The 15,892-nt window shown below is 37.5% G+C and overlaps 1 protein-coding gene across 1 annotated transcript; it reads left to right on the top strand.

The window, feature by feature from the left end:
* Window positions 1–294: 294 nt before the first annotated feature.
* Window positions 295–15,739, top strand: ENAM (enamelin; the record flags this gene model as incomplete). The annotated part of the gene is made up of 8 exons (XM_084233833.1): window positions 295–348; window positions 4,150–4,218; window positions 4,341–4,385; window positions 5,424–5,465; window positions 7,036–7,311; window positions 8,293–8,355; window positions 10,070–10,120; window positions 12,854–15,739. The coding sequence occupies 8 exons, from the start codon at window positions 295–297 to the stop codon at window positions 15,737–15,739; spliced, it is 3,486 nt and encodes a 1,161-aa protein (XP_084089959.1).
* Between the last annotated feature and the right edge of the window lie 153 nt (window positions 15,740–15,892).

Below are 15,892 nucleotides of genomic sequence, written 5' to 3'. Positions count from 1 at the left end.
TACATTTCTCCATTGAGCAGTCAAGTTTTGTCAACATTCATTAGAAGTGTTTACAGTCCCTGATCACTTTCTTTCTGATGTAGCTTTCTTTCTACTCTTGAGACAATAGATTATGCTTGATTTTGAAGACATTCTAAAAAGGGTATAACTGGACAAAATCATTAATGTGATGTGCTGCCTTAGACTTTAAGCTTTGCTATTAGCTTATTCATTTGTTTTATTTCTATATTTGAGTTTATTTTCATGCCAGATCTGTACTTTTCTTTTAAGGCTTATGAAAATTTTGGCCAAAAAATGTTGCTGCTTCTGTGCAGGCATGGAACCTCTTTTCCTAAGCTAGAGAACCTGGTGAGTAATTTGTTTCTTTTTTTCTAATACATACAGGTCACATAATCTAAATATTGCAAAAAATACACTTAAGATGACAAAATATGTCAGAAGAAACAAACAGCACCTTTGCTCCCAGATGGGAGAAAAGAAGTAAGAACTTACACAGTCATTGTGCTCCATGCAATCAATGATTGCTCAATGCAATCATTGTGCTCCACTGTCATTTTCAATTCATGAAAATAATTAATCATTAACTTCCATCCAATCATAAAATTCTAGACATTGAAGGAACCTTAAAAGTCAACTAACGCACATCAATCTTACAAAAAGATGAGCTGCATTTTATTTTTGCAAAAAAAAAAACACATCTTCTTATATGAGTGTGTGACATTATCATGAATCTTAGTGACAGAGTATAGATATAAAAGTGTAGAGTATAGCGATAAAATGAATGATTACAAAATAGATAAATTAAACTTCTTTTAAAATCTAGGGCTATAATCTTAGAAAGCAGATTTAGAAGAGAGCATTTTAGTGAAATAAGCCAGAAAAGAAAAGATGTTTACCAGATGATTTTAGTCATTTTGCAGAATATAAATAATAAAAGAAAATAACTGACAAAACACAGCAAAAATAATGGTACATAAATGGTAAAAATACATTAGTATTTTACTAGTGCATTACCAGAGGGGTTAGGGGGAAGGAGAAGGGAATAAGGAAGGGAAGGTGATAGGGCTTTGGCACAGCAGCTCTGTGGAAGGGTGAGTGAAGTATATGCACATATGGGGGTGTGAAGTAATACTCCAAAATTATATAGTTATGCAAACAATTGGAAAATCAATAACATTTAAGGATAAAAAGGAAAGCACTCACCAATGTTCTCATTAGCTTCTTTGTGTTGTTGTAACCTATACTAAACAATTAGTTTTTGTTGTTATTTTTAATTCTCTAGAATGTATTGATTCTGAGAATTATTAATTAGCAGAAAAGGCATTTACATATTACTGCTTCCTTTGTTTAATTACACTTTCTTAATTTCGTTGATATCAAAAAGGTAATTAATGATGCCTACACTTCAGAAAAATGCTGGAGTTAATTTATATTGTCCTTTTGGGAAACAAACAGAAGGGTGAGCATTGGTTCAGTTCACTACTAAAAGCATTTAATGCCCACAAAAAAGAAAAGGGAACAAAAGGAATAAACTAGAAATATATTCTATATGTGTCCATATATGCTATACATGTCTATATGCTAGGAATTGTGTTGTGTCTGACATTCCATGAAAATTAGAATATTAGAATATTTATTATCAGAATATCAGAATAATTATTCTGATAAAATTCTTTATTTTCTTCTATTGTATATGCAAAAACAACAGAATTTTCCTATGGAATTAGCCAAGTAAATGCTTCAAAATTTATATAAGGGGCCTCCCTTGGTGGCGCAGTAGTTGAGCGCTGGGCTGCGAGGCTGCCCATGGCCTCTGCAGCGCCGGTTCATTCCCCCGCCACCGGCAAGGGTCCCACAAAAAAAAAAAAATCATATAAGACTTGAGTAATTAAAGTGAGGTTGTTGAAATACATGAAAACTATCTCCAACGTTGTCTGTTTCAATCTTTTCATCTATATATTGAGTCAAAGTATCTAACAAAGATAAATTTTGAGTGTTGCCTATTTTGACCTTTTTCTCTTACTAGTTCTTTTGGAGTAGTGATTTTTTTAGAGGATAAAGTAATAAGAGTAGTTATCAAAACAGCAACAGAGGAAAGAATAAAAGGATAGAATTGTGACTGCTTCTAGATTATTTAATTAGTGTGTATATAATGGAATGTTGTCTATAGCACCTTAGAAATAGCTACTGATTTTGGAGTGTTATCTCAACAAAACTGAGATTATACTAAAATATTCTGAATTATCTGAGGGAATATAGTCAGACATTACTATGCCTTCTTAAACTAACCAAGCAACTAGAACTTTTTTTCCCCCAAAGATTGATTTATTTATGCACACAAGAACTGGTGTGTAAACCAGAGGTGGGGCGGAGTCAGGGGGAGGGTTGTGTGAGGATTCACCAGACAGAGTGTGGAGCAGAACAGGCAGATCCACTGATATACACTGCAGTGGCTGGTGATAGCTTGATAGCACTATGTCTTTAACCCCTGCGCCACCAGGGAGGCCCCTCAACTAGGACTTCTTAAACAAACCAAGCAACTAGAACTTCTTAAAGTAACCAAAATCATCAATATTTGGTTGTGTAAGAGAGTAGTCCCAGAAAATAGGGAGGTTCCAGGATCCCTGCCTCACCCAAAGAAGGGTGGAGCTAAGCAGGGAGAAAAAGAAGCTGGAGAGGAAAATAAAGGAAGGAAACAGGATAGAGAGCAAGAAATAAACCTTGAGGAGACACACGAAACAAAGAAACATGTAAAGAAACAGAGCTTACCTCTTAGTCCTGGACTGGTTAGAACAGATGTAAGGTGAGAGACCAGTGAGAAGGTTAACAGCAGTTTTTATCTTAATTTTGATTTTGCTCTTTTCCTCCCAGACTTGTCTGTTTCTGACCCTTTTCTCTGGGTTTCTATTAAAACATGCTTTAAACTTGTGGCAGGCTTTAGGACCTTGCTGTGGGCCAATCCTGTTTGGCTGAACTTTTACCCACAAGGGAATGGGTAACTTTAGGTGCTTAATTTGGAAACTATATTCTTTATCTTTTATGTATTGCACACTAATTTTATTAAAGTTCCTTTCCATTAAAGGTTTATATGTTTTGTCTTAATGCGGCAGATGGCAGAATATTTAAAGGCAGGTTTAGGGGCCTCCCTGGTGGCAAAAGGGATTAAGCATCAGCATATGAAGCTAGCCGCAGCCACTGCAGCATGAGTTCAATCCCCAGCCAGTCAGAGAGCTACCCACATGGTGCAGCAGACCTCTCCTGTTTCGCCCGCTGGTCGCCTCAGCAGTGTATTTCAGTAGATCTTCCTATTCTGTTCCCCACTGTTTCTGGTGAATTCTCTCACCCCTCTTCCCCCACACCTCTGGCCTGCACCCCAGCTCTTGTATGCATAAATAAATAAATATTTTTTAAAAAAAAGAAAGCAGGCAGATTTAAGGGTTCTGGGTTCTGCCCCTCTCCCTGCCCTATAACAGTTGTTTTTTTGTTTTGTTTTGTTTTTAGGTTACCTCCAAATTTCTAAGTTCCACATTCTAGTGTTTTGAGCAATCTCATCAAATATCAATATGCTCTCCTCTCTCTCTCTCCCCCACCCCCCACTTCCCTCTCTCCTTCCTTTTCCTACCTCCCTCTTACCCTTTTATCTTTCCTTTTTAATCTGACCCTTTTGGAAGTTTACAAAAGTATTCCAGTTTACAAAAATAACTATCTAGCAATTCTTAATGTAATGTAAAAATGGCAAAAGTCTTATTTTTTTTTCCTGTACTTTCCTTATCATGCAGGAGGACCAGTGCCTAGGTTAGCTCAGAGCAGTAAGCATGATTATTTCACAATCCAAAATTAAATCCAGGGCCTCCCCAGTGGCACAGCGGTTGAGCGCTGGGTTGTGAAGCTGCCCGCAGCCTCTGCAGTGCTGGTTCGATCCCCGGCTGCTCCCCAGCCACCGGAGGAGGGTCCCACATGGCGCGCAGACCTCTCCTGCCACCCGCTGCTCCCCTCAGCAGTGTACTTCGGTCCTTCTGCCTGCTCTGCTCCCCGCTCTGGCTCTGGTGAATTCTCTCACCCTCCCGCGCCTCTGACTGTACCCAGTGTTTGTATAAATAAATAAATAAATCCTTTTTAAAAAAAATTAAATCCAGTTTTGTATTCCAGGTACCAAGTGGAAAAATGAAGATTCTCCTGTTCTTTCTAGGTCTTCTTGGTAATTCCATTGCTATGCCAGTGAGTATTTTTTTTTAATTAGGACTTTTCTTTGTGATCAATTTCTGCATAGCTTTGGGTCAATTATCAGCCTTATTTCAATTGATGTTCTGAATTTGTCACCAATATTCTTTCACTACCAGATGCAAATGCCCAGAATGCCTGGATTTAGCAGTAAAAGTGAGGAGGTATGTATGTATAATCTCTGGGAAGGCTTTCCAGAACCCTCTCCTGAGTTACCAAAAATGCTGGAGAATACTGGAATTTTTTTCAATATACAAAATTTCTTATGATAATGCAAAGTTTCTGGAAAACTTTCTGGTATGCAAAATTTCTTATGAAAGATGTAAAGGAAGATTTGAAAGAAACTCTCACATCAAAGCAATGTAGTAATTTCCCCAGCATCATCCTCCTTATTTACCTCAATACTCCTTTTTGAGTTAAACATGAATTTGTGTTAAAGTATAGTCAGTGTTAGATACTTTGCCACAGTTTTAAGCTGGTAAACATAGCCATTTGTACTAAGGATTGTTAGAGACGTAAGCATATAAATATCTTTCACATTACTCATAAGCAGCATCATTAACCAAATTAAACACACATCAGAAAGGAGATACATCTTTTCAGAGTTATCATGTTGTGAAATGCTGAACTTCTAGAGTAGAACATTCAAAAACTTCAAAGTAGATTAACAGTTTATTCTCTGTTATTCTGTATTTATTCTCCTCAAAATAAAATTTTCTTCTTTTTCCCAAATTATGTCTATTGTGATAAAATAGGTTTACAACATTGTGTCTGCTCTGGGGATTATAGGTTCAAATCTCTACAAATGTACACTACCTCACCCAGCTCACCACCAGTGCCCCAATAATCCTCTAGCACATTCTATTCGGTTCCCCCTCTCCCATTCCGTTTGCTTCAGTTTTACAGTTAGATGTTAAGAGTTTATTAGTGGTTTGGTTTTGTCTGACCCTTCATCATGTTTCTCTATATTCTGCATAAAGTGAGACCATCCTGCATTTGTCTTTCTCCTTCTGACATTTCATCAAAGAAGTTTTTTAATTGCATGCTTTCAAATTTAAACATGCTTTCACATATATAACTAGTAAAAGAGACTATGACTTATAACTTAAGATTATAAATTCAACTTATTTCTTATGATTTGTGGATTGATTCAATGAAAATTTTTCACTTTGTGTCACATTAATGGATTCTTTTGGTCACAGATGATGCGGTATAATCAGTTCAACTTTATGAACTCTCCACATGTAAGTCCCACTTTATATTATTTCTTATTTATATATAGGTAATTACCTTATAAGATTTGTTTTTGTTAATGAAGACATCGCTAAGTATCTACATGTTTTGATATATATGATATAATCATCATAAAGACTTCAAGGGGGTAAAAATCAGTTTATCTGACCCCTTACACCAAATTTTCTTTTTATTCATTACTGTTACTCTTTTATGCAAATTTAAATCATTTATTAATTGCAAGGGTTCTTTATGTCCAGGAGAAATTGATTCTGAGATCAATATATCACTGAAGATATATTCAAAAGTAATTAGAACAAAAAATAACAGTAATTACATGGAAATGGTAAATTTTATTTATTACTTTGAGAGATAACACTAAAATTTTAAAAAAGATTTTATTTAAGTAAATTTAGGTTATATTTACCACTATGTACTAATTCTTAGAACTAACTTATAATGAATCAAATATCGCATCTTTTGGCATATTTCCCTGATAAAATTATATGATAGCACAATGATAATATATATATACTATTCCATATACATGATATCTATTCCATATATGTGATAAATATATATCATTGACTTTTAGGACATAATCATGAGAACGATTTTGGGGATGGGGACCTCAAGGGCTTAATCAATTTTCTCTTAATCCTTTTCATTTAAGTCATTCTCTTTTAAAACCTCTCACCTAAAATTATCATTATTATCAATTTTTTATACTTCAACTATTGACCCTTTCTTTCAAGCTCTTGTTCTCAGTTTTTTGTCTGTGATTTGAAATTTTCACCAACTTAATTGTCATCAAATACTGCATCTTCATGTGAGATTTGCAGTTTCACCTTCCATCAATCCACACAGGCATCTACATAGTGTCCATCATCCAATAGACAGTGAGAGACTGATTGAGTGACTGGAGATAGAGAGAGTGTTAAACCAGGGAGGGAATGTGTGAATGAAAACTGATATTGTAAGAGATCAATTCATAAACTAGCATTTTTAGATTATAATTATTTCTGCTTCCCTGTCAAACTTGTAATTGTGGAGTTTCTGATCATTAAAAACTAACTGGGGGAATTCACCTTCAATCAAGAAACAAGGTGCCATATGAGAGCATTTACATACCAAATTTTCATTTTCTCTCTTTTTTAACACTCTCACTTCCTCTATCTTCTTTTTATTTCCCCCCACCCCACCCTTTCTAGACTATAACAAGCCAAAGGGATTTTAAAATTGACATGAGTTCCTCTGTCACCTGACTTGAATACTTCTCTCCTGAATGAGGCTTCAGAATTAGAAAATCATCAGCAAATTCTTAACCTGAACTGCTACAAATTTTTAAACTGAAATCTAATTGTGACTTTGGTTTGCTTGTTTCCCCAGAAGACTGAAATCTATTTCTGTAAGACAACATTTAAAGAAATGCTAGCTTGAGATGTTAAAGATTCCTTTGCCAAGTCAAGTTCCATAGGATTTTCAAGCTCCTTGTCTGAGTTTTAGAGACAGAAACTAAAGAGTGGAAAGAGCCTGAATCTCAGCCCTGTGTGATGTGACTGTTATTTGCTACTCTTTCAGATGGCACATCTAGGCCCCATGTATGGAAATGGTATGCAAATGCCTCAGCTCTTCCCTCAGTACCAGATGCCCATGTGGCCTCAGCCACCACCCAAGATGGGACGCCCACAGAAACCTTCATCTCCTTCATCTTCCAAACGCCAAAGCAAGACTGATCAAAACCCAGAGACCCCAAAACCCAACCAGCCTCAGCCAAAAAAACCACCACCAAAGCGACCTTTAAAGCAGCCATCACCTGCCCCAACTCAACCCCAAGAGGAAGTTCAGACACCTCAGGTGAGGCTTGCCCATAAAATTCTAAATCAGAGTCACAGATAGCTTCAGTGAGCGATGCCACTTCGGGATGCTCCTTACTGTAGGTACACACTTCTTCAATGCTCCTTACTGTAGGTACTACTTATGTACAAAACAGAATCTTTAGTTTGACACTTTCTTCCAAGGTGATGCTGCTGTCACCACCGATCTTAAACTTCTTGGCAAACCAACTTCATCTTTGGTTACAAATTATCCAAACACTACTGCCTTAAAAGAGACTCCTTTTAAAATAGAGATAACATGGTATAACACGAGCACCAACAGAAGAGTCAGGGAACAGAGATTTCAGTTCTGTTCCAGCCCTTAATAGTGTGATTGAAAGCAGGTCACTTCACTCTTCTAAACTCCAGTTCCCTGAGCAAACAAAATGATCTCTAAGTCCTTTCCAAATCTATGCCATGATGGTCAAAAGTATTGCCCTAAAAGATAACACTGCTTGCAGTACTTCAGAGTGGCATAAGTTAAAATCCTAACACAAAGCAACAAGATGTGCTATTGTTTTCTCAAAATCTCATTCTAAAAGTCTTTTAATGAATTAACATTTATTATTAGACATTATTCTAGAGAAAAATAATCAGATGAAAAGGTGTTCATGAATTTGAAACCTGGTTTCAATCATTTATCAGCTCAAAGATTTGGAGCAAATGACTTAACTTCTCAACCTCAGAATCTTTGGTGAATTGGGAATAGTGATAGCATACATCTTCCATGGTTATGTCAGGATTAAATGAGTCTACCAATGTAAAATACTTAACAAGAAACCTACATATAATTGTTCAATAATACTAATTGCTGTTTTTATTATCATCTCTGCTTAAAAATATAATATAATGTAATGAAATATAGACACACAAATTCCAAATAATTGTTTTTAGTAGGTTTGTTTCATTTTCGTTTATTCTACGCATTTCCACATCTCAATAATTCTTTCTTTCTCTCTAGGCCTTCCCACCATTTGGCAATGGGCTATTTCCTTATCAGCAGCCACCATGGCAAATTCCACACGTAAGTTTTTCTTCCCTATGCTAGAAGTGAAAATAATACGTCTCAAACTAGTATGAATCCATACATTCTAAGTGGAATGCCATATACCAATCAATAGAGGGCACAAAACAGAATCTTCACATCAGTAATCATAGTGAAAAAAATTTTTAAACAAAATTTTTCTCAAATTAGTACCATGAACACAGCCTAAATCATCACACAGCTAATAACAGCTTAGTTTAGGGATTAATTTTAAAGGCTTGTGCTACTTCATTATTTCCCACTTCCCTGAGATATTAGAAAATATAAACTTACCATCATTTAATGTAATGGGGAAACTGAGGAGAATGGAGTTTAAAAATCATAAGATAAACTGTGATTAGACTAAGATCTTTCCATCATATATTATTTCTAGCTACAGAGACATTTTATAAAGAATCTTGCAAAATAAAATTTATAGTTAAAATTAAAACCATTAAAATAAAACATAATGTTGAAATTGCATCAGAGGCATTAAAAATATGAATCATAATAAAGTGAAAATCAACATCAGCAAGCAACTATAAACCAGAGACACAATACAGGGGTGGGAGGAGGAAATAGGATGAAAACAAGGGGGGTGGGAATTGTACGGGGACTATAAGCATGAGGAAAATGCATGCATTGTACAAAAATGAAAAATGATGTAAAAAATATATGAAATAAAATAATAAATAAATAAAAATTTTAAATGGCAAAAAAAAAAAAAGAAAAAGAAGGAAGCAGTATTGGTACAAATCTCAGGAGCTAAAAACCTACTGTTCTGTAACTCAAATCTTACAGCTGAAAGAAAAAAAAATCATAAAAATATTTGAACAAACAGGATAGTAATGTCTATTTGCTGTTAAACTAACAAAATAAGGCATATTTGATGGCTCTTTATTCAGATATGGCATGAGTTTTTCTTATCTATAATTCTATAATCAAGAAGACTTCTTATCAACAAGGAATAACTAATTTCAAGGAGTGAGAGTCCCTTACTTTTTTCCGTTAAAAGACTAATTTCCCTCATTGGCCATACTGTACTAAGGAAACAGACAGTATCAGGTGAAGATTTAAAAAGCAGGTGAAATGATTCTTATATGCTGAGCTAGCTCTTAATCTCATATTCAAAGGATTTCTTCAAGGTCTGTGGGAGCTGAACTGCTTTTCTAAACTGGCCCCTGAGCAGAAACTCAGTCTCCAAGTTTGGTTAGGAAAATAAAACTCGGTCAAATAAAAATGTCACGGCAGTAATCCAGGAATGATTATCAGTTTGTCACCCTAAATACAAAATAGACTCTTTAAAAATAACAACATTATTTAATCTCCATTATCAGATGTTCCAGTGTGGATATTTGTATCCTAATAGCTCTCAAATCTCTCTCTCTCTCTCTCTCTCTCTCTCTCTCTCTCTCTCTCTCTGTGTGTGTGTGTGTGTGAGTGTGTGTGTATTGGAGATGCTGGGCAAGGCAATTGCTTGGAGATAGAGCCATATGTGGTGTTTAATTAAACTAAGAGCCACCTAAAGCCTTTATATTTAATAGCATAGGTTATGTTACAACTATTAATATCTAGATTAGGAGAACGAATGACTCAAAAGCTAATAATGTTAACACTCAATCACTGACTTGAACTATTTTGAGAGATGCTAAGACTTACAAACAAATGACAGCAATGGTAGTCTCTTGTGTTCATTGTCTTTTTCACTTTTCAGAGGGTACCACCAGGTTTTGGACGCCCACCAGTCAGCAATGAAGAAGGGGGGGTAAGTACAAGTAAATCTACATTCCTTGGTAAGAACTACAATCCAATAGTTGATTTCTGTCTAAGAAGAAAAAATTCAGTACATGAGCCTGTAGTTCAAGTGTCCGTGATTTAAGAAAAGTGAAGTAAATCAAGCCCAGTAACATAAGATAATTGTGACACATGTATTGAAATACATCTATACCTCTCTCTCTCTCTCTCTCTCTCTCTCTCTCTCTCTCTCTCTCTCTCTCTCTCTCTTTCTCTCTCTCTCTCTCTCTCTCCCTGAAGGCTAACCTAAAAAGCTTTGTTCCAGATTGCAGCTGACTCTAGAGTGACAGAGCAATTAGTATAGCTAGTAAACAGAGAAGGAATTAACTCTCTTTGAATGTTAACTCCAGAAAGGAACTAAGTAATCACCTAACTATTTAATTGTGCAAACAATTTGAAGCCCAGAGAAGATAAATTACAATTCTGCTTCACCAATGGAATTAATGGATAAACTCGACCTAGAACCCACATCTTCTGAAACCCCCTCCAGTTGTTTTCTCTTTTTAAGTATGCACACTAGTATACACACAGAGATGCATGTCAGAGTGATATACTAATAAAATGTTCTATATTGTGTCATCATTTTGCTTAGCACAATCCCCTCCATTTCCATCCATGTTATTGCAAATGGCAAGAGTTTATCTTTTTTTATAAAGCTGATTAATATTCAATGTTATATATATAACATATCATCTTATTCTACTCACCTGTCCTTGGGCACCTAAAATGTTTCCATAACTATAGTGCTGCAATGAACACAGGAGTACATATATCCCTTTAAATTAGTGTTTTTACATTCTTCAGGTAGATACATAGGAGTGAAATTTCTGGATCATGTGGTAGATCTATTTTCAATATTTTGAGAAAATTTTGTGTTGTTTTCCATAGGGGCTGAACCATTGTACATCAAAACAAATTTTGAAGTGTAAATATGGGAATAAAGTTGCACAGATTTCTAGAGCTTATTCATCTTGCTTAATTGATATTTTGTGCCCATTAATTAGTAACTCTTCATTTCCCTCTCTCAACCCCTAGTAATTGCCATTCCATACTTTGATTCCTTGAAATAGCCTATTTGAGATCCGTTGTATAAGTGGAAGCCTGCAGTACTAGTCTTTCTGTGACTGACTTGATTTTGTTTAGCATGTCCTCAAGTTTCATCCACATTATTGAATAGTGCTGAATTTCCTTCTTTTCTAAGGCTGATTAATATTCATTGCATGTATATAACACATCTTCTTTATTCACATGGCAATGTACATTTAAGTTGTTGCCTCATCTTGGCCATTGTGAATAGTATTGCAAAGAGTAGTTGTGATTTGTAACTGCATAAAGAGGAGAAGACTGAATGTGATAGCTATGAGCAGATGATTGTAAAAATTATTATTATTAACATTATTAATACACAATATGTAACTTTGGTACTTAAGACAGGCCACTGAGCTTTACATATGCTATCTCATTTGATCTTCATGACAATCTACAGGGTAGTTATTATTTTACTATCTCCATATTATTTTACTATAACCTGGCATTGGCCCAGAGTCAAACTATTGCTACTGATGGAACAGGGATTTCAACCCATATCTGTCTAGAGCCCCACTCTTTAGTACAATGCTATACTGTTTTCTGTGTTACCCTATGAGGTTTAGAGTTTAATCCTCTAAGAGGAGGGTAAATTTAATAGTATTTAAAGAGGAAAAGTGACAGAACTTTTCCCATACACCTACCACAATCTACTGTTTTGATGGCAGTGGAGAGCCAAGATTAGAGGAAAGTAAAATTATATTCAGAGTAACCTGTAAGAAAACTTTTTGCAATAGGCTAGGAGGAGGAGGGGACTAGGATGAAAATTTGTATCTTATAGAACTCAGTCATTAATTGTCTTGGGAAAATAAAGAGGAGATCAGAAACTTGGCAACTGGATAAATAGCTAGGGATATTAGGTATTGAATATTGGGGAAGAAAGTTTGGGGGGAGGTAAGGCCACTTCTGGGTACATTCAGTTAGGGATACTCATGAGGTCATGTCATGGACCAGTAATTATGGCTTTTTGAGTCACTGGTGCATATTCAGATTGAAAGATTGGCCGCAGCAGATTGCACAAGGCAGGTGTATTAAATGGAAACAAAAGAATGAGGAGGCTATGGGGCCTTCCTGGTGGCGCAGGCAGTTGAGTGCCGCACTGTGAGGCTGTCCACAGCCTCCGCAGTGCGGGTTCGATCCCGGCCGCCCGCAAGAATCCCGTATGGCGAGGTAGACTTCTCCTGTCTCGCCCACTGCTCCCCTCAGCAGTCTATTTCAGTCAGTCTGCTTGTTCTGTTACCCGTTCTGTCTCTGGTGAGTCCTCTCACCCTCCAGGGCATCTGGCCTATGCCCCAGTTCTTGTATAAATAAATCTTAAAAAAAAAAATGAGGAGGATAAAGGATGGCATCCTTAAAAAAACAAAAACAACTGAAATTTAGGGTCCAGGCCTAAGAAGAGAAAACTGAGACATAATGGGCAGAAAGATTGTCAGAATAGCAAACCAGAGGAAGTAGGGGCACAGAAAGCAAGGAGAGATCAAATTTCAAGACAGAAAGCATAGACAATGGGGTTAAAAGTAGCATGTGGCTATTAAGATTTCCTTATCACATTATAACTTCTAGTCAACACCCTAGTGGAAAACAGAGTTATTACTGATTTCCATCTTCTTTCCTACAGAATCCTTACTTTGGATATTTTGGATATCAGGGATTTGGGGGCCGTCCTCCTTATTATTCAGAAGAGATGTTTGAACAAGATTTTGAAAAACCCAAAGAAAAAGACCCTCCTAAAACGGAAAGCCCAGCCACAGAACCCTCATCTAATTCAACAGTTCCTGAAACTAATTCTACCCAACCAAATGCACCCAATCCTGGAGGGAATCAGGGTGGAAATGACACCAGCCCAACTGGAAATAGTGGCCATGGCCCAACTGCTGGAAGCAACCCTACAGCTCAAAATGGAGTCATCCCACCCCCTGTAGTTAATGTTTCAGGCCAGGGAGTACCAAGAAATCAAATCCCATATGGACCACGTCAGCCAAATGTTTATCAGCCGTATCCAAATCCTAACATCCGAAATTATCCTGCAGGAAGACAATGGCGTCCCACTGGTACCATCATGGGGCACAGACAGAATGGACCTTTTTACCGAAATCAACAAATTCAAAGGGGTCCTAGATGGAATTCCTATGCTTTGCAAAGTAAGCAAGCAGTTCGTCCAGGAACTCCAATTTATCGCAAAGCTTATGCTAACACTGCAAGAGGCAATTCTCCCAATCATGCAGGAAATCCAGTAAATTTCAGAAGAAAGCCTCCAGCTCCAAATAAACAACCCATGGGAACCAATGTTGCCCCTCTGGGTCCCAAACATGATACTGTTGGCCAAAATGAAAAAATTCAAAATCCAAGAGAGAAGCCACTAGGTCAAAAGGAAAGAATAGTCATTCCTACAAAGGATCCAACTGGCCCCTGGAGAAACTCTCAAGATTATGGAGTTAATAAAGATTATGGAGTTAATAAAGATTATGGAGTTAGTAAATCTAACTATAAACAGCCTCACCCCGAGGGTAATATGCTAATCCCAAATTTTAATTCTGTTGATCAACATAACTCATTTTTTCCTAGAGGAGATTCCAGAAGAGCACCAAGTTCTGATGGCCAGACCCAAAGTCAGAATTTGCCCAAAGGAATTGCTTTAGAGCCAGAAAGAATCCCATATGAATCAGAAACTAATGGGCCAGAATTAAAGCAAAATGCATATCATCCTGTATACCCTGAGGAAATCCCTTCCCCCGCAAGAGAACATTTCCCTGCTGGAAGAAGTACTTGGAACCATCAAGAAATATCTCCACCTTTTAAGGAAGAACCTGGCAGGCAGGAAGAACACTTACCTCATCCTTCCCTTGGCTCTAGAGGAGGTGTTTACTACCCTGACTATAACCCCTATGATCCCAGGGAAAACTCACCATACCTTAGACGCAATACATGGAATGAGAGAGATGATTCTCCCAATACTATGAGACAACCTGAAAATCCACTGTACCCCATGAATACTCCAGACCCAAAAGAGATGATTCCTTATAATGAAGAGGACCCAGCTGATCCAACTGGAGATGAAACTTTCCCAGGACAAAGTAGATGGGGTATGGAAGAGTCAAGTTTTAAAGAAGGGCCAACAGTTAGGCACTACGAAGGCAAGCAATACAGTTCATATCAACCAAAGGAATACCTTCCCTATTCCTTAGATAACCCATCAAAACCCAGAGAGGACTTTCCTTATCGTGAATTTTACTCCTGGAATCCAGAGGAGAATTATCCATCATATAATACAGCTCCCTCTGTTCCACCACCTGTGGAGAACAGGGGTTACTATGCTAATAATGGCCTTGGACAAGAAGAAAGTACTCTGTTTCCTTCCTGGAACTCCTGGGACCACAGGATTCAGACCCAAGAGCAGAAAGAAAAAGGGCCATATTTTAACAGAAATTTCTGGGATCAGCCACCAACTTCACACAAAGCCCCTGCTACTCCACCACACCAGAGAGAGAACCATCTCTATTCCAGCAACTCTCCTGCTGGACTTCAAAAAAATCCAAGATGGGGTAAAGGAGAGAATATGAATTATGAGATGCAAATTACTAAGTTAAATTTACCAGAGGGAGAACACTTGGCTTTTCCAGACTCAATTCCTCCAAATCACCCAGCAGGTCAGAAAGAAGCACATGTATTTCATCTAAACCACAGAGGCCCCTGCTGTGCTGGTGGCTCCATGGGGCAAAAGGATAATCCACTTGCTCTTCAAGACTACACTCCCTCCTATGGTCTTGTGCCAGAGGAGAACCAAGATGCCAGCCTTCTGCATACAGAAGATAGTCATACTAAGCATGCTAGGCATACCATCTCCCCAACAAGCATCCTATCTGGCCAAAGAAACAACTCAGAGAAAAGACTGCCTGGAGAAAGTCAAAACCCAAGTCCTTTTAGAGATGATGTGTCCACTTTGAGAAGGAACACACCATGTTCCATAAAGAATCAACTGGGCCAAAGGGGAATTGTGCCCTTATCTGAAGCCAATTCCCTTCAATCAAAGAATACACCTTGTCTCAAAAATGATCTTGGAGGAGATGGAAACAAGGTCTTGGAACAAGTATTTGAAGGCAACCAGCTCAATGAAAGAACTGTAGACCTTACTCCAGAGCAGCTTGTTATCAGTACCGTTGATGAAAGCCTCAAGCCAGAAGGAATCGAAAGTGATATGCCAGAAAATGAGGGTGAAAGGCAGCAACGAAGACCATCTAGCGTCCTCAAGTTACCATGTTTTGACTCTAGCTTAGCAAAGTATCACTCCTCCAGCACTGGAACTCCAACTAGCATTGGAAGGCATGGCCCATTTGATGGGGATCCAATCATGCCTACTGAAATCCCTGGGCTAGCTACTCAGGCAGAGTTTCAGAGTATAAATGTAGATCCTCTTAATGCAGGTGAACACACTCCATTTGATTCCCTTCAAATAGGCTCCAATCCACAGCACCATGTACAAGACTGCTTACTACTTCAGGCCTAGGGATTGCCTCAACTAAGCATTATTTGGGGAAAGAAAATACCTGATATTCTACAGTTTTCCCAATGTACCCCAAACCCCCAACTCAAGTAAGTGTCTGACCTTCTTGATGATCCTTAAGATTTTGCCTATTCCAGCACTATTAGTGGCCCCGGT

This window comes from Talpa europaea (genome assembly GCF_964194135.1).
Source record: "Talpa europaea genome assembly, chromosome: 5".
Classification (NCBI taxonomy): Eukaryota; Metazoa; Chordata; class Mammalia; order Eulipotyphla; family Talpidae; genus Talpa; species Talpa europaea.
The sequence above is the reverse complement of the archived record's forward strand: the minus strand, read 5'-3'. Positions and strand labels throughout refer to the sequence as shown.